General features: G+C 37.1%; 1 protein-coding gene across 3 annotated transcripts; it reads right to left on the bottom strand.

Moving 5' to 3' along the window:
* Positions 1–1190: 1190 nt before the first annotated feature.
* On the bottom strand, positions 1191–13253 carry LOC127802420 (probable 26S proteasome non-ATPase regulatory subunit 3). Of its 3 annotated transcripts, none has more exons than XM_052338216.1 (10): positions 13235–13253; positions 13009–13105; positions 12777–12868; positions 12508–12698; positions 4463–4600; positions 4250–4386; positions 3916–3970; positions 3687–3797; positions 2714–2953; positions 1191–2101 (listed from the first exon to the last, which is right to left on the bottom strand). In XM_052338216.1, exons 3-10 carry the CDS (start codon positions 12853–12855, stop codon positions 1589–1591), a joined length of 1464 nt encoding a protein of 487 aa, XP_052194176.1. In that variant the 5' UTR covers positions 12856–12868; positions 13009–13105; positions 13235–13253; the 3' UTR covers positions 1191–1588. The 3 variants fall into 3 exon arrangements, with proteins under 3 accessions (XP_052194176.1, XP_052194175.1, XP_052194174.1); XM_052338215.1 differs by lacking the exon at positions 13235–13253 and adding an exon at positions 13200–13218; XM_052338214.1 differs by lacking the exon at positions 13235–13253 and adding an exon at positions 13179–13198.
* Positions 13254–21215: the final 7962 nt, after the last annotated feature.

The raw sequence follows: 21215 nt of genomic DNA, 5'->3' as shown, positions 1-21215 counted from the left end.
TATATATAAGGGATGCTTTTCAAGGCATCTTGGCATGTTTTTTAACTAGTTGCTAAGATGAGTGTGAAATTAATTAAATATCCTCCATTATATATATACACACACTAATAAAACACACATAATGGAGGGCATTTAAATAATTTTACACCTCGTTCTCACAAAAAACATGTCAAAACATCTTCAAAAATATTTTTCCATATAATTTATATCAAAACTTAATAATAAAAAACAAACAAAAAGTTTTGGCGACTACAAAACCAAACTCCCATCCCATACCAATAGAGCCAAAATCAACAACAAATCAATCAATCTTTTCCTCTTATTTTGCGTCATTTGTTTTGAGGTAAAAACAAACTACGGCGTTACCAAGTTTCGCAATCGCAAAATGAGTTTTTTTTTTTCAACTAATTTGATGTCAGTCTCATCTTCTGGAGTGCGATTTTGTTCACCCCTTTAACAGGGGTGAACATCACCCTCACACTTTTTGTGAGGGTGATGTTCACCCCGTTAAAGGGGGTGAACAAAATCGCACTTCACCTTCTGACGGTCAAATCCAACACAAGATAGGCATTAAAAACAGGAGAACTTTTGACATCTTAGGCATGTTGTCGGTTACAAAATCAAATTCCATGCTTACTCGATATTCAATCACAAGGCTTCAATCTTCTTGTCGTTTTGCCTTCTCTAACTTGCTGTTTATAGGCACTTCGACCATTCCGAAGAAGTCAGTGTTGGAATAGCACAGCTCACTAAAGCAGCTCCCAATCGACACACATATGATGACGAAGGCAAAACCTTCCCCTTTTTGTCTTTGTCCACTAAGAAAAAGAAAAGAAAGAAAGTTGGGTGTGCTTGCAGGTTGTGCTTGGTAGAAATGAGAAAGAAAGCTAAGAGAGAGTTGGGTAGGCGTGCACCTTACACTTAAGAGAGAGAAGGGAGAAAGCTAAAAAATAGATTGGGAAGAGAAAGAGAGAGATTTTGGGTATTTAGAAAATTTTAACAGTTATGAATTAACTGTAAAGAAAAATTACAATATAATATTAAAGGGCGAGGGTAGCCATTGTATTTTTTCAAATGTCAAGGGTTAATACTGCAATTACTCAAAACGTCCTGGATACCATGAGTAATTTTCCAAGAAACTACAAAACGTCCAGACATTTTAGACACTGCTGGATACATGGACAATCATGTAGCTTTGTTGCCATCAGAAACAATTGGGTTCAATAAATCTGAGAAGGGGAAACCCCAGTAATATTTGACCACCACACAAAACAGAACAAAGCAATCCAAAGGGAGAACTTCTTTGGCAGAGAAAGAATCAAAAGGGGTAGACACAACTACTTAGTAAGAACATGATCCAGACTAATGAAACAGTATTTTCTGTCAACGCCAAAAGCATACGATATGAGCCGCTTTGTACGTCCTACAAATGAAAAGACAGAAGCTGCAATAGATCGTTGTTGTCCAGTCCATGATAATCATGGTCTACTCAATAGGAAAACAAACAGAAGCTACTGTGCCATAGCAGCAGCAGCAGCCACAAGAAGAAAGCTCAAAGAAACGGCATTGGAAATCAATCAGCTTTCCATCAAAACTCGTCGTCATCTTCCTCAGCTATGTGTTTTGCAAGCTCTTGCTCCTGCTGTTGCCTCTCTCTTCTCTTCTCAGCACTTTCCTTTTCCTTGTGCGAGTTGGGTGGGAATCGAAGAGCACGCACAGCCTCATTATGCATGTTGAGACAGAATGCAATCCTTGAGTTGAAAGCAACCTGTGGTTCATTTGTAGAGTATATATCCCCAGTCTCTTTCGACACCATCCACCCATTTGCATGATCCAGTGTGGCATCAATTGCACCATCCCGAATTGCCTTTGCCACGATACTCTCAGCATCGGCAACAGGATTTGGAGAGTCCAATCTCAACTTTTTGGCTACATCAGCCAGTGAAATACGGGAGTATGACATACTGATGTTGCGCAATCCAGTCCTTATGACATTATGACGGAGCCTAACAATTAAATTATGGGTTCGATCTGAGCTGAAAGTAGTTGAGAACTTCTCAGCAACAGTTCTAAATAGCTCTAGATCTCCAATACGAACAGCCTGAGATGACGACAATGTATTGTGTCAATAGGTGGCAGAAGATTGGTAGTTAACATGACACTTGACCTTCATAAACTACGGTGCAGATCTAACGAGATTAGCCAATTCTTCGTTCCTTGGGGAAAGAAGTGCTTGTGTGTGTGCATCTTCTTCTTTGTTTTCTCCTTCCTTCTTTGGGGATGGAGAACTCTGCCTACAGATTAACCCCTTAACACACTAGTGTTAAAAGGTATTACTCCTAATCACAGCTTGTTCCAAACCCAAATAAAGGAGGATTGCATTACAGCCAACAATTGGCAAAAAATGCTGGATCATTTTTATCCCGGATTCTAAGCAAAATATAATGTCATAGAGAGAAATGATTAACAAACTAGAATTCATGTAGCCCACCCCACTTAATCTTGGTGTGTTATTGTTTTAGGTGCTTGCAGGGAAAGGAAAGGAAAGGGTGCACAATGTAGACTAGCTTCTGGAATCAAACAGGTAACCATGGATGAATACTTTTAAAGCCTAATTCTTAGGGAACATATGTGAAAGAAATAACTCAAGTTTAGAAACAGGACCCACACTAGTTGCAAAGGAAATAACTATAGTTTGAGGAGCCAGACTCACATTTGTTAACTCAAAGTACGGCCTCAAAGCCTTCTCCATGCCCTTCTGCATAAAAACAGTCCTCTCAGGGATTTCTCCAAGCAGAAGACGGACTATGATAGCCCATTTATTGCATTGCACCCGGAAACCAAGAGCAGCAACAGGAGCCTTGCGAGCAGCTTGCAGGAGTGATTCTTTTGCATCTGTGTACTCTAACTGTATTGTCCTAATCTTTCCAAGATAAAAGAGGTAGCGACAAAACTGCAGGAAGAGATGGTCAAATGTCAGAATATTTAACAATTGAAAGCATTTTGATGCTCTGAAATTGGGGGCCTACAAAATAACAGTGAGAATCAAATCAAAACAGAGGTAACAGCCAAGGGAATGCAATCACATTCAGCCAGAACAGTTACAGAGGGCATAGTGGCATACAAACCATATTTCTTTTTCCAAGATAGGAAGGGGAAAAAAGATGAAAAATTCAAAATGTTTTGGGAGGGGCACAATTTCATCAAGAACCATTAATAAAAAAAAAGGAAAAGCCAATTATATATCCAACATTTAATAGATAAGGAATTCCACCCCCCCAAAAAAAGCTCACACTTAACCGAGCAGCCTAATCCACATCCAAGAGAACTTATGATTAGCAGCTCTTATTTACTAACTGCCCTCAACTTTTCTTTTTTTCCTTTGAACTATGCCAATTTTCACCATGCCTAGTGAGATTAAGGCTTAGTATGTTGTTTTATGCCAAATTTCAATTTTCCATGGCTATCACTTTGTGAAATCATTATTATTTTCCACTAAAGCCCTTAGTCTTCTGAACTATGTATTTTCTGTTCCACTGGAATTTGATGCCATATGCAGAAATGATATGTATTCATCTCAGTTGTTGCAAAGAGAAATGGATTTACATGTGTTCCCACTATATTATTGCTAGTAGAATTAATCAATGTCATAAATACAAATAACAGTGGATGATAATAGGACTTGCCTGCTGATTTGAATGAGCTTCAAAGCGGGGTGCCTTTGACCTGAGCTTCTCTGCTTGATCATACAAGTTATAATGGAGGTAATTTCGAAGAAGCAAGTTGAGAAGTGTTTCCTGCATTATTATATCATGATGAAACACCAGTACCACAACATCAACTAATTGCTAATTTGAATAAGCACCAAAGAGTTAATATATAAATAGCCAACCGTTAAGTTGGTTTAAAACAAACCTGACCCAACTCATCATGGCGTAATGTAGCTATCCGGTGCAAAGCAAGGAGACTCCTGTCAATCAAAGAGAATTGGATAGAACAAGGAATGAACAGATGTGTTTTCTTTTTCTTTTCTTTTTTTTTTTTTTGGGGGGGGGGGGGCGAGATGTGAAGGAAAGTGCGGTTCAAGAAATCAAATAACATGGTAACCAGCTCTAATTTTATGCTTCTCCTTATTTTTGCAAACGTCATATTTGGAAAGGTACATTACTCAAGGAAGCTAGGACATATATAAGACGGACACAGATAGTTTCCTAACAGAGTAAAGAAATGACATTGACATAGAGCTTACCCCCGAATTTCAGCTAGATCTCCAGTGAGCTCATAGCTGAGAGAGTAATAGAAGTAGAGCCTGGCGGCCAGGACATCAATGGTTCGCCTATTCAAGTTCTTCAGCCGAGCAATACTTGCTGATGAACATGCTTTAGCCTAGGGTGCCAGTCATAAACATTATCAATTGAGTAAAGATATGCAAGCATTTGGACAAGTAATACTATTTCTCTACCTCATCGTATCGCTTATGATCAATCAGAAATATTAGCACAAGCAAGTAACAATAAATCTCAAGCTCAGGCAAGAAGTGCTTCACAGGAACTTGAGTTGCAGAGGTTGCAGTATCAACTTCCATATCATGCTCATCCTCCTGATACAATATTCAAAATCTTCAATTTAGGATAAAGAATAAATTTTGAAGTGCATTATTAGGAAATATATGTACAAAAATTAACAAATATACTCCATAAAAGAACACATAAAGCATCTTTAAGCTGGCTATTACTATTGCTTTATGATCAATCTAGTTAAACTACGTAAGTCCCTACTCCAAAATTCTACTCAAGTGGTTACTTCCTTTAATGACTGGGATAAAAAACTGTCAACTATAGCTGAAAACATATATCATCATTAGTAAACTGATTAACAAACAGGAAAAAGGACTTCGCATTATAAGAAGGTTATGAGGCAAATAACCAGTGTATTTTGTCAAAGTTGGGTTGATCTTGGTACTGCCAACTGTTAAGTGATGATTTCTATGTCTGTAACACTTCTAGGAGCTCTTTTGGTGGGGGCAGCAGTTAAGGTAATCATCCTACAAATAAATCAACAATTAAATGACCTGCAGACAATGAGTTTCTAAGGCCTTTCTAACAAAAAGTAGAGAGCAGGTTAATGATTGGATATACTGAATGTATCCTAAAACAATAGTTTAGAATTACATTCCTGCTGCTGATTTTATAATATTTTATTAACCAAATAAAGGATTGCATTTCAGCTAAGGGCAATATATTGCTACCATTCTTACTTACTGGAGAAGAAGAATAAAGTTTTCATTCTTTGACCCAGATGCATGCATAGAAAAACAACAGCAGTATGCCACAAACTAAAACCAAGGACATAATATTAGGGGAAAGTAATATAGATCAGTCTTATACATGAAAACAGTTAGACATCGACACAATAGTTAGAAACACTACGGAAAGAATTCCATCTAGACCCATCCAGATTCCAATTTGTACCTCCAAAAGACAACAATCACATCTTTGTACCCTCAAGTCCCTATAAGCATAACTTGGATAAGTTACCATGTGCCCTTCTCCATGTGTTACATTTCTTCTCCCAACTTCCCATAAACCTCATTTTCATTAAAAATATGCAATCTGTGATGTTAGAAAATCAATTACCATATGATGAGAGAATTTGCCATAAATAAATCTTAAATTTAATGAAATCATCAGATTGAAAACCCGGGTCAATGGAAGAAGTGATTTGTCACATCAAATTCTCAACCATAGTTATATTTGACTGAAGCAAACACACTCTAGCATGAAGAACTAGCATGGACAGATATCCAACTAAAGGTAAATCAGGTGGAAATTATTAAGTGTTCATTTTTCAACAGTCATTTTACTCGAACAAAGCATAGCCTAACATTCTAAAGGTTTCATTTTCGTTTTATAGAAGTTTCTTATTAAGCTGTCTATTAGGATTTCCACTTGATTGTTTCCTTTTTGTATGTGTGGCCATAAAAGAAAAGATAGAATTTAAGACAAGGTTATTTAGAATAGGATTGGAATGACTCTTATTGAAGATATGATGTGTGAGACACGATTAAAGTCATGTGAGAAGATAACCAATAGAGACTTCTTTGACGAGTGTGAATGGAATGGAACAAGTAGCTAGGAGAAAAGGCGGAGGGAGACCAAAAAACCTTGGTGGGAGACCCTTGGGAATGATATTAGTTATAAGGGCTTTATAATGATAGAGCCATACATAGAATGGATTAACAAGCTAGAAATCATGTAGTTGATCCCACATGGTAGCATAAAGGCATGGTATGTTACTGTTTTATTTCCCTGTTTCCAGTTTTCCTTGATTTTTTTTTGGCAGCTTCCGGTTTCTATTCCCCTAATTTCCTCACTTCTATTCTGCAACAGTGGTGTTAGCTAGAAATATAATTAGGAATAATTTGTTGGAATAAAGGAAATAGAAGACTTACTCAGCTAATTGGCTCACCATTGAATGCAGAAGATTATGTTTCCTAATGTAGATATAGAATGTATAGTTAGCTATTTTTCTATATCAATTACCTGCTTAATTAGTTAGTTTCCTAATTGTTTATGTTTTCTTAATAGCGAGTTTCCTTAGAAGATAGATTCATAGTTTCCTTATGAAGCTGTCAACACTCACCTTGAATATGACTGCAAAACCATGCTATGAATATACAAGAATTCTGAGAATTCCTACATGGTATCAGAGTCATCTTTCTAGGGCATTTTTTCCCAGCCTTCATTGTTTTTCTCATTTCCAGCTTTCTTTGTCTCTCCGGCCTTCATTGCCACCATCACATACTTGTTGTTCTGCCATCATTGCAGCTTTTCCAAATCATTCTCCCTTCTTTTCGTCACAATATGCCAACCACTTCTCAGGATTCTATCTCAACTGCTATGGGTGAACTGTCAGCCTCACCTACGACTGTCACTGCACCAGGAACTGAAAGCGATATCCAGAATATAAATCCTCTATACCGGCTTGATGGAACTAACTACCTGCAGTGGAGTCGAGTAGTTCACACTTTTCTCAAAAGGAAGAAGGAAGATAGGACATCTTACCAACCCCAAACCAAAAGAAAAAGATCCAGGGCATGGGATGAAGAAGATTTGGTGATTATGTCTTGGTTATGGAATTCTATAAAACCAGAGATCAGTAAAACTTTGATGGTCCTTACAACTGCAAATATGGGGAAATTTGCAGCAGACTTACTCCAAGAAGAAAGATGCAGCAGTGATCAATGAGCTGAAGAATCAAGTAAGCTCTTCCAAAGAAGGGGGAATGTCTGTCACCAAGTATTACAACCAGATGACTGGATTTTGGCTTAAAATAGACCACAACCAGGATTTGAAACTGGAATATAGCCATAACATTCGAGTGGTTCAAGAATTACTTGAAAATGATCCAAGTATTTGAATTTCTTGCAGGATTGAATTCTGAGTATGATATATCAGAGTTCAAATCCTTGGTAAGATTCCTATACTAACTCTTCGTGAATGTTTTTCAATTGTTCATGACGAAGAGAATCAACAAGGTGTTTTTCAATGATATCTCGTAGACCAAAAGGAGGAAGGGAATAAAGGAAACAATAATTTGAGGCCAGAAGAATCAAGGAAACAGTCTAGCAAAGATGAACTATGGTGCACCTACCGCAACAAACCTTGATACACTCTTGAGAACTGTTTTAAACTACATGGTAAGGCCCAAGTTTTGGCACAGACAGGAGGATTCAAGGGCCAAGGAAACAGCCAAGCCAATGTGGCCACCAGAGAGCAGTCACTAATCGACATTGGAATGCTAGACAAGGCGGAGTCTACAGAATTCAACAAAGAAGACATAGGAAGATTGAGATGCCTTCTTGAATCCCTGGATAAATCTCCAAGTTCTTGTTCTCTTGCCAAAAGTGGTATGTAACTTATAACTGATTCTTTCAAAGCATCACATACTAAAACTGGTACATGGGTTGTAGATTCCAGGACAACTGACCATATGACCCATGATATCTCTTTCTTTGATTCATACAAACCAACCCAAGGAAACCAAAAAATTACTATAGTTGATGGCTCTCCCACTAACATTGATGGACAAGGGAGTCTTCATCTTACCCCGTCCATATCTCTTACAAATATCCTTCATATCCCTAACCTTTCAACTAATCTTATCTCTGTCCAAAAAAATTACTAAAGAACTCCATTGCAAACTAACATTCTTTGACTCTCATTATGTGTTTCAAGATCAAGTCTTGGGGAAGATGATTGGATTTGCTAGAGAGTGTGATGGGTTGTACTACCTTAAGGATCTTGACAATGGTCAAATAAAGGGAAACCAGTCTCCTTTCTCTCAACCTTGTAACCACATCTAATAAACAAATGATTTGGGCACATCATCTCTGTCTTGGTCATTGACCTTTTCCTCTCTTAAAACATATGTTTCCGTTGTTTAAAGATCTGGTTGTGTCAGATTTTCAATGTGAAGTGTGTCAATTTGCTAAACACTATCATACTTCATTCCCTATCAATTCAATGAAATGCAGTCAGCCTATTACTTTGATACATTCTGATATTTGGGGGCCAGCAAGGATTCCTAATATTCATGGGGTTAGGTGGTTTGTCACTTTTAATGATGACTGCACTAGGGCTACTTGGTTGTTTTTAATGAAAGATAAATATGAAGTTAATTCACTGCTTCCTCAATTTCAAAAAAGATTTTTACTCGATTTAGAACAAAAATAAAATGGTTTTGCTCAAATAATGCCAGGGATTATTTCAATCAGAATCTCTCTTCCTTTTTTTTATCAAGGAAGGTATTATTCATGAATCTTCCTATGTTGAAACCCCACAGCAAATTGGGGGGGGGTTGTTGGCGAAACGAGAAAACCGTCATCTCCTAAAAGTCACTCATGCACTTCTTTTCCAATCCAATGCACCAAAATTCCTAAGGGGGGAAAGCATTTCTAACAGCTACTTATCTCATAAATCATCTTCTTTCTAAAGTTATAGCCAATCATAGTCCTATTCATATTCTGTCCAACTATTTTCCAAACATTGTGTCTATTAGAAATCTGTCCCCAAAAGTAGTATTCACAAAACTCACAGATCTAAATTGGACTCCTGGACAAAGAAGTGCATCTTTGTTGGTTATTCTTCTACCCAAAAGGGTTACAAACATTATGATCCTTCTAGTTGACGCACCTATGTTTCTCTTGATGTCACATTTCATGAGTCTCAACCTCTCTATAGATCTCCTCGCGCCCATCTTCAAGGGGAGCAATCTAGAAACAAAGATGCGTGCTCAAGTTCCACCCCTTTCTCAAACTAAATGCAAATCTTCTTGATGTTTCATCATCATCTCAACCCTTTCCCAGTGTTATCATCCTAGAAACAATTAAACAGGTTGCAGATATGGTAGATATCACTACTATAAAGGACATTGCAACAACTGACACTGACAACATTGGAGCTACCAATGAGACTGCAAATGTCATTAAACCACCTACCAATGACACTGCAAATGTTTTTGAACCTACCCATGACACTAACAAAGTCCATGAACAAGTGCAAATCCATAACCCTTTAAAGACACTAAAGCAGTATTCAAGAAAAGTACAACCCTCATAGCTTCTCAAACAAGTCCAAGAATCAACTCCAAGCCTAGGTAATGCAAACACTTTGAACTTGTTCAATTTTGAAACTGACAGCACTATTATTTGTGATGCTAACTCAAATTGTGATTTCTATCTTCCTATTGCTTGGAGAAAAGGAACACAAAAGTGTACTCAACATCCTATAGCCCATTTCATCTCCTCACATAGACTATCCTCCCAGCACAAAAGCTTTCTCACTACCTTGAACTCAATTGAAATACCCAAAACAATACATGATGCCTTAAGGGATAGGGACCGGACATATGCCATGAAAGAGGAAATGAGAGCTCTGGAGAAGAATGAAACATGGGAAATGGTGGTGCATCCCAAGGAAAAGAAAATAGTTGGCTGCAAATGGGTCTACACTGTTAAATTTAAGGCAAATGGAACTATTGAACGATACAAGGCAAGGCTAGTTGCAAAAGGCTACACACAAACATATGAGGTGGAGACTTTTTGCATCGGTGGCAAAAATGAGCACGGTGAGAATCCTATTATCTTTAACAGTTCATTTTGGCTAGGAAATCCAACAATATAATGTAAAAAATACATTCCTTCATGAAGACTTAGAATAAGAGGTGTACATGGAGCCACCACTGGGCTTTGATGGTAAGTATCGTCTTAACAAAGTTTGCAGACTGGAGAAAGCCTTGTATGGGCTAAAACAATCTCCGCGAGCTTGGATTGAGAGATTCACTAAGGCTATAATGCAGTTTGGGTATAAGTAGAGTCACGGTGACCATACTTAATTTCTGAAACACTCAAGTAAGGGAAATGGACAAGTTGCCATCAAAGCCCAAGATCATCTTCATCCATACAACTTTAAATGGTTAAGGGCGGGCAACAAGATGGAATTACAAAGTGCTACCATGATTAATTTTCTACTAGAAAGAGGTACCAAGATGAAGCAAGATGTGTTCTTATTCCAAGTGATGCTTGTCATTATTACTTGGACACCCTTAACAATATGATCATCAATCAAGTTGAATCCCATAAGACTTGCATATTGTCCCAAAAGCTCAAAGGAGACCATTCAATCTGGCCTTTGCAAAGCCTTTACAAGATCAAGTATGGCGTATTGCTCATACCAAAAGGACATGAGACCTCTCTATTTGTACCCAAGGAAATCAATCCCCTCCTCAAGGAATTCAAAGATATTGTACCTAATGAAACTCATCCTTAACTGCCACCTTGAATGTTGCTTCTCTCTCCCCATTTTGTGAAGATGAAATGTTGTTTGCATCAAGTGTAAGCCCTAGAAGAAACCAGTGAAGTCCATAGTATCAAGCGGCAGATTATTCTAAGTATAGTTATGTACTTATGTATGAGGGGTATAGTAGAAAATGTGTATTCTTTTATTTCCCTTGTAATATCCGCTCATAATGTCTATAAATAGAAGACATAAGGCAGCCATTTGACAGAGATCATTCATTCTAAATGTGTGAGTGCAGTGTGTGAGAGGAAAGCTAGAAGAAAGATAGACTTTGTAATCTCCAAGATTAATTGTACTCGTGTGTGTGTGTGAGAGAGGGACTCTTGTGTACTGGTTTAATCACTTCTTTAGTGGATTTCTCTTGGATCTCCAAGGCTGGATGTAGGGCCATTTACGCGGTCTGAACTAGGATAAATTTGTGCGTCTTCTTGATTGGTTTGGTTGTTTCTTTCATTGATTTAAAACTGTTTTCAATTCAGTTTTTCATTTCTGTGTATTGGATTGATTTCAGGTCAGGGTGTGAATCATATTGGCATATGAATTGAGTGATCCTAAGAGCTCCTAATCCCAACATGAAATAAGTTGCTCAAGACTCAATGGCAAGTCATTTCAAACCAAAGGAGAATGATAAAACCAATTGAGTCATTACTTAGTTAACTGAGTATATCCAGCAATCCCACATAGAAAATATACAGAACAATCTAACTCCCTTGGAAGGCTATAGAAGAGGCCTTGGGGTTAATGTAAAATTCATCCTTTGATTGAGTGTTTAATATCATTAAATACAAGGTTTTCCCAATTCTCTAGTTGAGGATTCTTAGTGTAAATATTTAGTATCCTTAGGTTGACCTCTCAAAGTAATGATTTGGCCAATGTTTGTTGTAGTGGGGCTATTAAACTCGCCAAGATCAACACCCCTTAAGACATCCCTATGGCAAAATGTTTCATCAGGGTGAAATAGCCAATAAAAATATTCCCAACTAATTTATGCTATCATCACAATTTGATAGCATGCTGCAGCAGCAACCACCCAAGCAGGCCACTGATGGAGAGGAACAAGGCAAGAGAAGGCGCCAAAGACAGAATAGGATACCATGAGATTCTTGGATTAAGGGAAGGGAGGAATGGAAAAACGAAAAAGGCACTAGAATGTCATAGGAAGTATTTTGTAATAAAGGCCTGGGTGTTAGAAGCCATGTGCCAATTTGTAAGAATTACGTTCAAATTGCCATATTATCCAAGCTAGTTAGAAAAGGGTCTTTAAAAAGCCTATCTCGGTAGCAGATATCATAAATGAGAATTCAGATCCTTCTTCCTCTCCCCATTTCTTCTCCTATACTCATCTTCTCTCAAAATCTTTCCTGCATTCAACAAGTTCTCAAGGGTGTGATCACTTCCTCTAAGTGAGATCTTATCAAAAGTTCAAACGACCTAAGCTAATTTACCTCTGCACACAAAAATAAAAAAAAATAAAAAAAATCAATATTGAACAAATCAAATTGAAAGAAACACTGTCGAAATCAGTAGCAACTACTGCTACATCGTGAAAAACTAGGTAAGCTCAAATATTATAATCCTCAAATAGCTTCAAAACAGAAAGTACAAGACATAGCAACAAACTGCGAAACTCACAACACTAAAAAATTACCTTAGGAAGATACGAGGACAACCGTGTGTGCACCTCAGATCCCGGCACAAGGGAAAAATTCAAGAATGGAGACAGCAGAGAAGTGGTCAGCTTCCGCCTCAAAGCAATTGTTAGGCGAACCGCACGGACAATCCGGCGAACCTCCCGTGTATAAGCACCCGTCTCAATCAACGACGCTATGTCCTTCAAATCTGGACACCGGATACCCAAATCTCAAAATCCCCAAACTACAACTATTTCACATACGAAGCTTCGCGTTTGTTACTTACGCTGCAGAGTAGAAGGGGCAGTTGAAGTGACAGAATTAGAGGGAGCCGCTTGCTCTTTCATCTCCACATCTTGAGTCATCTTGCACGAACCTCTAGAAAAACCAACAAATGCACACGAACACACACCCACACACAAACCCAAACAACCGAAGATTTCGAAGTTTAGAGGGAAACGAACATGGATTATGATTTGTACACTTAGAAAGAAAGGCGAAACTACAGATCAACTCACCTCGAGTTATCAGGCAAAAGCAATCGAATTCAGGTTGATCTGAAGAAGAGATCGGCGACTCCGAATACAAGGGTTTCTTCACTCTCACTTTCTTTCTCTGCAAGACAGGAATTGAAATTTGAGAATATAGCATTTCGGATATTTATGTATAAATTGAAATAGTACGGAACTGGTTCAGAGCGAACCCGAACCCGAGATTCGTTGATTCAGATCACGGAAACCCTACCTTTCCCTTGGGGAAGGGTCCTATTTTGCCCCTTCTCCACATCGGCTGCAAAGTACATCACTAGCAACCAAAGACTTTCGAGATAGCCCATAGGAACCTGCCACGCTTCCTACAGGGGCTCTCTGGTCATTTCCAATTGATGGATTGTCTTACTGAGTTGTTGAGTGGCTTGCTGCTGCCGGCTATTGCACAAGGTCATACCAACACCAGCGCTCTACCGAATCTTTCCTTTCTGTTTTGAGTGTAAATAGTTACTAACTCCGTAAATTAAAAGTTTATTTCGAATTTTGTATTTTACAATAAATTAATTATTATAATTTAATTTTTATTTATGTAATTCTAACATTTTCTTTTTTATTGAATTTTTGTTTATTTTAATTTTGACTTTTTGTTAAATTTTATAAACAAAAATTGACATGACATACATTAATAAAAAATCTAATATAATTTAATTGTGAAATTTAAATTAATATCAAGTGATTTTACCATATATATTAATATATTTCACGTCAATTTCTACTAATAGAATTTGACAAAAAATGAAAAGAGATTAAATTTTAGCAAAATTAAAATTTAATGGTTGTAATAACAAAATTAAAATATAATAATAAATTTATTACAAAATGTAAAATTTAAAAAAAAAAATACTATTATTTACTCATCGGGTAACCCCACTTAGTACATAGTAAAATAATAAAATTATTATTTAAGTTTATTATAATTTGAAGGTTATAGGTTGAATTCAAAAATAATTTTATGTTGTTATTTCTTTTGATTTTTTAAGTAAAATGTACAAAAATATTTTTAAAAAATATTTTATTAAATTTCATGAACCATCGTTGAGGTTTAGGGTAATTACAAGAATTACCCATAATATTTTTAAAATATATATATAATAATTACAATTGAGACTTAATGTTATGTTCAATTTTCTTTGTTGTTAGTTAATTTCAATTAAATATTATAAAATAATTAAAATAACATTACATTGAAAGACTTTATCCTTATTTTTTATTTTTCTTTCTTTCTCCCTTTAAACCTCTTATTTATTTATTTTTATCTTTCTTAGCCGACAACGACTCTTTTTCTCTATAATGAACTTAGATCTAATTTGGGTAATCGAATCCTAAATTTGAAATGAGTTCTCGATCTTTAAAGATGAGCAAAAATATTTATTCATCTTTGAGCTTAGAAAATTTGAATAGATCTTTATTTATTTTCTAACCAAATTGAATAGTTGAATCTATTATTTTTTTCATTTTTTTAAAATCATAAGATATTAAAGGAAAAAAAAGGAAAATAGGATAAAGAATTAAGGGTAAAATGGTCATTTATCTTTTTATTTATTAAAGGTGAGGTTATTGCTATTTCTTAAGAACAATGGATTATTTTTGCAATTTCGTCAAACCTTAAGGGTAAGTATTATAATTTTTCTTGTTTATGTGATAATTAAGTTGTATTACTATATTGAATTAGCATGGAAAAAGTTTTAAACCCTATCATGTACATATAATCTTTTTGTTTTGATAGTTGAAAACAACTATGACACACAAAATCTTTTTGAGAGTGTCGTTTTAATATTTTCGAAATGTTTCTATTTTTGAAACACCAAGAAACATTTTTGAACTATTTTTGCAATTTCATAAGCATTTCATCGCCATTTCATAATATTAAAAAAAATATCAAAACCACGTTTTCAATTTAGAAATGCATTTCCATTCACAGATAAAAATGTAATTTTTTCCTTTCTAACTCAAAATTGTTTTTTTTTTTTCTAGAATTTATTTGAATATATTATACAATTTATGTTTACTTTTAGATTGAATAACTATTTTTTATAATTTTTTTATATTAAAAATTATATTTACAAAAAGACTCTTATATTTTTTTATTTACATGTTTTCCCCGCATTTTCGTTTCTTACTTTTTTTTGAAAAATAAAATTTTTCTATTTTCATTTTGTATTGTATCTGTTTTTGCTGGGATACAACAATTAACATTTATTTGTCTGAGAACCTCATCAAACAATCGATAGGGCCCTAGCAAGAAGCATGAGGCTAGAAGCCACTAGAAGAAATCGACAATCGAGGGTTAACTCGCTAGTCGAGGGAGCAGAATGGTGGAGCACCGAATGAATAGGTAGAATTGGCATCAAAGAAAGGCAGATGTGCCTCGCATAGGTTTTCAGAGAGTACCTGTAAGGTCTGCAAGTAAGTTTCCCGAAGGGTTTTTAAGACAGAAAGCAATTAGAAGCATGCAATGATTTCTCCCGCGTGATCCTTCCAATGCCTAAATTCAAGTTTATTAAAATCTAGATTTTAAGTGGAATCGTAAGAGAGTCCATAAAATTGGATCATAAAATCGTAAGATTTCAAGAATAATTAAAAATATATTTTAATTTATGTAAATATATGTTTATAATAGCATAATCCTTATTATAAATTATATACATGTACTGATTTTAAAATTATTTTATCTATCAATTTTTAAAATATTAAATAATATGAAATTTTCAAATATTAAGTCCATCATTTATCATCAATTCATCATTCATCAATCCATAATCAAAATTTCAAATAATCAATATTATCAATATTATCATCATCATCAACAAATATTATTCTTAAATATTAAATATAAATAAAAATACTAAGTCATAAATTAGCATTAAAAAAAACTTGTTTGTTTCACCTTTTTAATCACACTAGAAATGATAATCTATTCTTGCTTCCAAGTTTGCCCTTCATCTCATTCTTAAATTAACATCAAAGGGAGACTTAGCAAAACTTCTCACAAAATTAATTTTGAGCGCTCCCCCAAGGGAGTGAAATCAAGACCTGTTGCCCAAGACCCTCACTTCGTTAATGCAACCACCAAGCTACAAGCCTCTTTGTTTAAATATACGCAAAGATTGGTTTTATACGAAGCACAAGACTAACTCGGTAAACTAGGACCAAGTTTATCGATTTTACATATTTGATTCGCGAGTCGGGTCCAATTCTACCAAAACTCAATTCTACAAGTGAGTAGGGGTGTGCACAAAAACCGGCACACCACAAAAATCGGCCAGACCGAACCGAACTGCACCGAACCGGTTAGTTTTTTCATCAGAGCGGACGGAAACGATTTGCCATATGCCCAAACCGCGGTTTACATGGTTTGGGCCCTTGGCAGTTCGGTTTCAAACCAAACCGCTCGATTTTTTTCAAATTTTTATGTACAATAAAAATTATAATTATATAAATTATTATTAAATTAATAAAAAATCGTCCTTTAACATTAATTAAAGATACTTGCGCGGATGCTAATGCCATTCATCTCCTTTGCATTAATTAAAGTTGCGCAAGTGCCACTGCCAATGCCATCAAGACTTGTCATTTGCATTAATTAAATGCTAATGCCAATGCCATTTTGAATTGACAGACTCAACCCTTCTCTCTCTCCTGTAGCACAAGTGAAACACTGACGCCCCGATCTCTCTCTCTCTCTCTCACACACACATTCTCTCTCTCTCTCTCTGCTCCCACCATTCTCTCTCGCACTCTCTTTGCCCAGCACAACTGATACCTCCATTTCTCACTTCTCTTTCTCTCACATTATCTCTCTTTCGCTTTCTACTCCCATAGCCTCTCTTCCATCGTTGCAACTACCTCTCATCGCTGCTAGCTCCACCGCCGATATCTCCACCGCCCCCTATTGTCGCCATCCACAAGGTTGTAGCCGATAGTCGCTAACTCGTTGCATCTCGCTCAGTGGTCAGCGGTCGCTATTGTGCGGGTTGCCCAGCACCCCTGCCTCTCTCTCGCGCTCGCTCTTGCTCACTTCCATTGTAAGTTATCTCTTTTAGAGCTCTATTAGGTTTTGAGTTTCAAGCTTTAGGACTATTCTATGGATTTGGTTTAAATATGTGGTTGTTGCTTGCTTTTGATTAATATTGCATCAGATCGCAAAAATTGCACCAGACCGCACCGCTGCAGTGCAGTCTAGTGCGGTTTTTGTGAACCAAACCAAACCGTGCGATTTGGTTTAATGCCAAACCGCATGTGCGGTTTGGCATGTTGAAAATACCCTAAATCGCCCAAATCGCACCGTGAACACCCCTACAAGCAAGTTAACTCGTAAAATCGCGCAAGTTAACTCGCGATTTTAACAACAATGCCTCAATTAGTACAAGTCATGAAGAAGTAAAGATATAGTATGATGCAATATGTTTGGGTGTATCACACAGATAAGATCTGCGGGTACACTGCAAGGAGATGCAAGGGCAAGTGATATGAGAGTACCATGTAAATGGACTCCTTGTGTAAATGATATAGAAAGATAGAGAAAGATAATATACAACCAGGATGGCTTGCCTAGAGCCAAAGAGGTAATAGATATTCATATAAGTTAGTTGTGACTAAGACACGCAGATGTAGGGAATGCGTGATTTGTTCGCTGCACCCGATGGTCCCAGGGTTAAGCATGCATGGAGGGCTTAGGTGAGAAACCCCCCTAGAAAAGGTCTCAAAATGAATGAGAGTCTTACAAAGATGGCCTTATCGCCATGAGGCAACGAGGGGTGAGATCTTGGGGCTTTTTGAGTGACTCAGGAGGTCACCAGAGACTTAACCTAACGCTTATGCAGATGCCTGAAGCGTTGGGCGCTGGGTTTGTTAAGAAACACTAGACATCAGCCCTTTTTGGAGCTAGGGATTTTGCCAATACTACCTATAATTTCCCTTAGTTGCTAACCAAGCTACCGCGAAAGAGGGATAGAGGTGTGGCTATCTCTAGCTTGACCATCTCGATGGATTTTGAATGCGATGGACCCTTAAAGCCAAATTGTTGCAATGAACAAGTGCTTAGGTCAAGTTCGCCTCAGTTTTAACCATGGAGTAGGTCCAAGGTGAAACTTCTCATGCTAGGTCACCCGAGGGTGAAATCATAGGCTACGGTAAGTTCGTCATAGGGTTAAAGCGCGACTTGGCTCTAGGTTGACAATGATAGATGTACTTCTAACATGGTTCAACCCCCTATGCCTATGTCCATGAAAGTACAACAACAGATGATTTTGTTCACGTGATTTTGGCTCCAAGTTGACAATGATAAATGTACTTTTGACATGGTTTGGCCCCCCATGCCTACATCCATGAAAGTACAACAATGGATGATTTTGTTCACGTGATTCCAAACCTTAATGGTTTTATCCCTACATTTGTGGGTGGATAACTTAGAAATCATTTTGTTGACAAGTTCGATCGTTACCTATATTCACAATGAAAATAAGAAAGCCAGAATTTTGTTGACATGGTTCGACGTATCATGCCTACTTCCGTAGTAAGAATATCAAAATTTTGTTAATGCAATTTAGCGTATCATGCCTACTTCTGTAATTAAATTATCAAAATTTGTTAACGCGGTTCAATGTATCATGCTTACTTCCACAACTAAATAACCTAGAAGTGGTCTTTATACAGGTGTTTGAAAAGATAACCATAGATAAGAGCTTTGCGGGAGAATATCTCATACATACTTTTGATGACGCAGTTTGGTCTACCTCTCATATGTTTATGGTTTGCAATTCTTGTCGGGATATTTTGTTTGCACGGTTAAGCATAACTCACATATGTCTACGATTTATAGTTCTTTTGAAGATGTTTTGTTTGCGCGGTTCAGTACAACCCTTCTACATCCGTGATAATATGTGGACACACACACACACCCTCGTTCCACTATTTTTGGTTTTTACATGAGTATTTTTTTTTTTTTTTGGCATGGTTTAGTGCATTTCACCTACGTTCATGATTACATGCAAGTTATTACATTTTTAGAAAATACCTCGAGCTTACCAAATGCCTCTTTCCTCTAACAATTGGTGCTTTCATTTTACTCCTCCCAATTGTTGTGATTGAGTGAGGAAGTTTATCTTTATTGATCCATCTGCAACCTTTTTGCCAAAAATTGCCATAGGCGATCGAGGAAAAACTAATCAAGCTTGCATTCACGAACCAAATATCCTAGCAGCTGGTTCTTTAGGTCACAACATTCCTTAGTTGAGTGTTCCAAGAATCCATGGAATTCATAGAAAGCTTGTGAGTTTCTTCTTCAAGTTTTATTAGAAGGAGAAAGGAAACAAATTAGTCTCGTAGGCCCCACAACAAAGGGTATTGTGGTGATGAACTCCAAGAGAGGCGTAAAGGTTTGGAACCTTACTTTGGTGAAGTCGTCGACTTTTTTAACTTTTAGTTCTTGTTGATCAAGACCCTTATCGATAAACCTCTCTCTTTTATTTCTTTCATTCCCGCTTGAAGTGCTGAAGCTATCATGTATTTTAATCAGTACCACAACTTTGTTAACGTGAATGAGCAGATCGACTAGTGACATAGGCTGATCAATGCCAAAGATTCCCTTAAAAGGATGGAGGTAGTCCCTATAGGAGTGTTGTAACCTCCATGTCAGCTTACAATTCATGAACTTTCGAGAATAGCATTTCAAAAACGGTCGAGGTATCATTTCAATGTCTCGTGGGGCCGTTGAGAATGCTGAGTAAGAATGTCAAGTCCTTCTTCCTTGGGACATTAAAAGAAAATGCCGTGATGAATTCCTTATGTAATTGGTTAAAGGAATGAATACTTCCATTTGCTAGCTCACTGAACCACGTATGTGCTTGGTTGATCAGGATTAGGGGAATTGCGAGGCACATGGTTGCGTTTTCCCACCCATGTAGGAGGGTGAAAAACTTATATTGCTAAATATGGTAGATAGGATTCTCTTTGTGTGTATATGGGCAACTGTGGAAGCTTGAAGTCTTAAGGGGGTGGCTATTTGAGCAATTTAACTGAAAATGGGGTTCTTCTTCTGTCCATTTACTCATATAAAGTTATAACTTTTCTATATTCCAGAATTTCTTTTATGATCCTTTTCACCTCTAAGGTTCCCAAGGGGTTCAACATTGTGGTTCCGATAGCGGATGGTCGTAGATAGAAGGCTCGAGCTATGTTTTCGCCCTTTCTTGGGGTTGTGTTCTCAATGGATTCTTCTCAAGCGATTGCCTTTCCTGTTTATCTATTTCTTTCAACCATCGTATCCTCAAGTCCTCACAACTGTGTTGCTCCCATACAGTCACATCGAGACCTAACATCAATTCCCAGTAGCATGGCTCATGTCTGTTATTGATTGCACCGCACTCGTAGTATGATTGAGGGCCTTCGGGTCCCATAATCACTACAACAAGCTATCATGGTTACACCACCACCCTTGTAACAGTCTTCTAGTCAAGTTTACCAACCTAGTTTCAATCCCATTCGAACACTTCTAAATTCCATGATTCTTAAAGAAAAATGGTAGGATCACTCACTCGTTGTAGGGTTTGACAACTGAAGTAAGGCCTAGAATGGGACATGATCATGGAAAAACTAAGGTATGGGTACATAACATTTAAGAGGGGTTGCTCAATGAGGGTTCCCAAATGTGGGTAAGTGACCCTTTTTGGCGAGTAGTATTGGCCAATAAGAAAAGCTTCAATATCGCTGTTGAATATGGAAATAATCCCTAGTTGGGAGAATGTTATGGCACATGCATCATTAAGCTCGAGGTGTGAACTTGGGTAGTACACATTATTTGCTGAAATGATGAAGTTACCCACTACGAGGTATGGGTATGTGGGTGATGCTTAAGTCACAGCGATAAGTGAAGGTCGGCTGGGTAAGGTTATTTACAGTGAGTCTCTGAGTGGAGTGTGCATGTAATGCATATGCATATCATAGCCTGTGTAGGCATGACGTAAGTAGCTTTTGGAAGGACTTCGAGGGAAGTTGTATGCGATGTATGCATGTTAGATGTATATGGTACGATGTGATCATATCGTTATGACGATCCCGGAAGGGGTGTACCTAGGGTACGAGTAGAGCCTAACTGGTTCCAAGATGAAACAAGGTCTATCCTAATGAAGGATAAGTGTGTGGCAAATAGGCCCTAGCGGGCATTTGTATGAGATGGA

This window comes from Diospyros lotus, chromosome 5, assembly GCF_014633365.1.
Source record: "Diospyros lotus cultivar Yz01 chromosome 5, ASM1463336v1, whole genome shotgun sequence".
In the NCBI taxonomy this organism is placed as follows: domain Eukaryota; kingdom Viridiplantae; phylum Streptophyta; class Magnoliopsida; order Ericales; family Ebenaceae; genus Diospyros; species Diospyros lotus.
The sequence above is the reverse complement of the archived record's forward strand: the minus strand, read 5'-3'. Positions and strand labels throughout refer to the sequence as shown.

Coding starts and splice junctions, on each gene's coding strand:
- LOC127802420 (XM_052338216.1), bottom strand. CDS start 12,855: ATGACTCAAGATGTGGAGATGAAAGAGCAAGCGGCTCCCTCTAATTCT. Junction 12,699..12,776: donor TGCCCCTTCTACTCTGCAGC/GTAAGTAACAAA, acceptor TCCGGTGTCCAG/ATTTGAAGGACATAGCGTCG. Junction 2,954..3,686: donor AAGCTCATTCAAATCAGCAG/GCAAGTCCTATT, acceptor CTCTTCCTGCAG/TTTTGTCGCTACCTCTTTTA.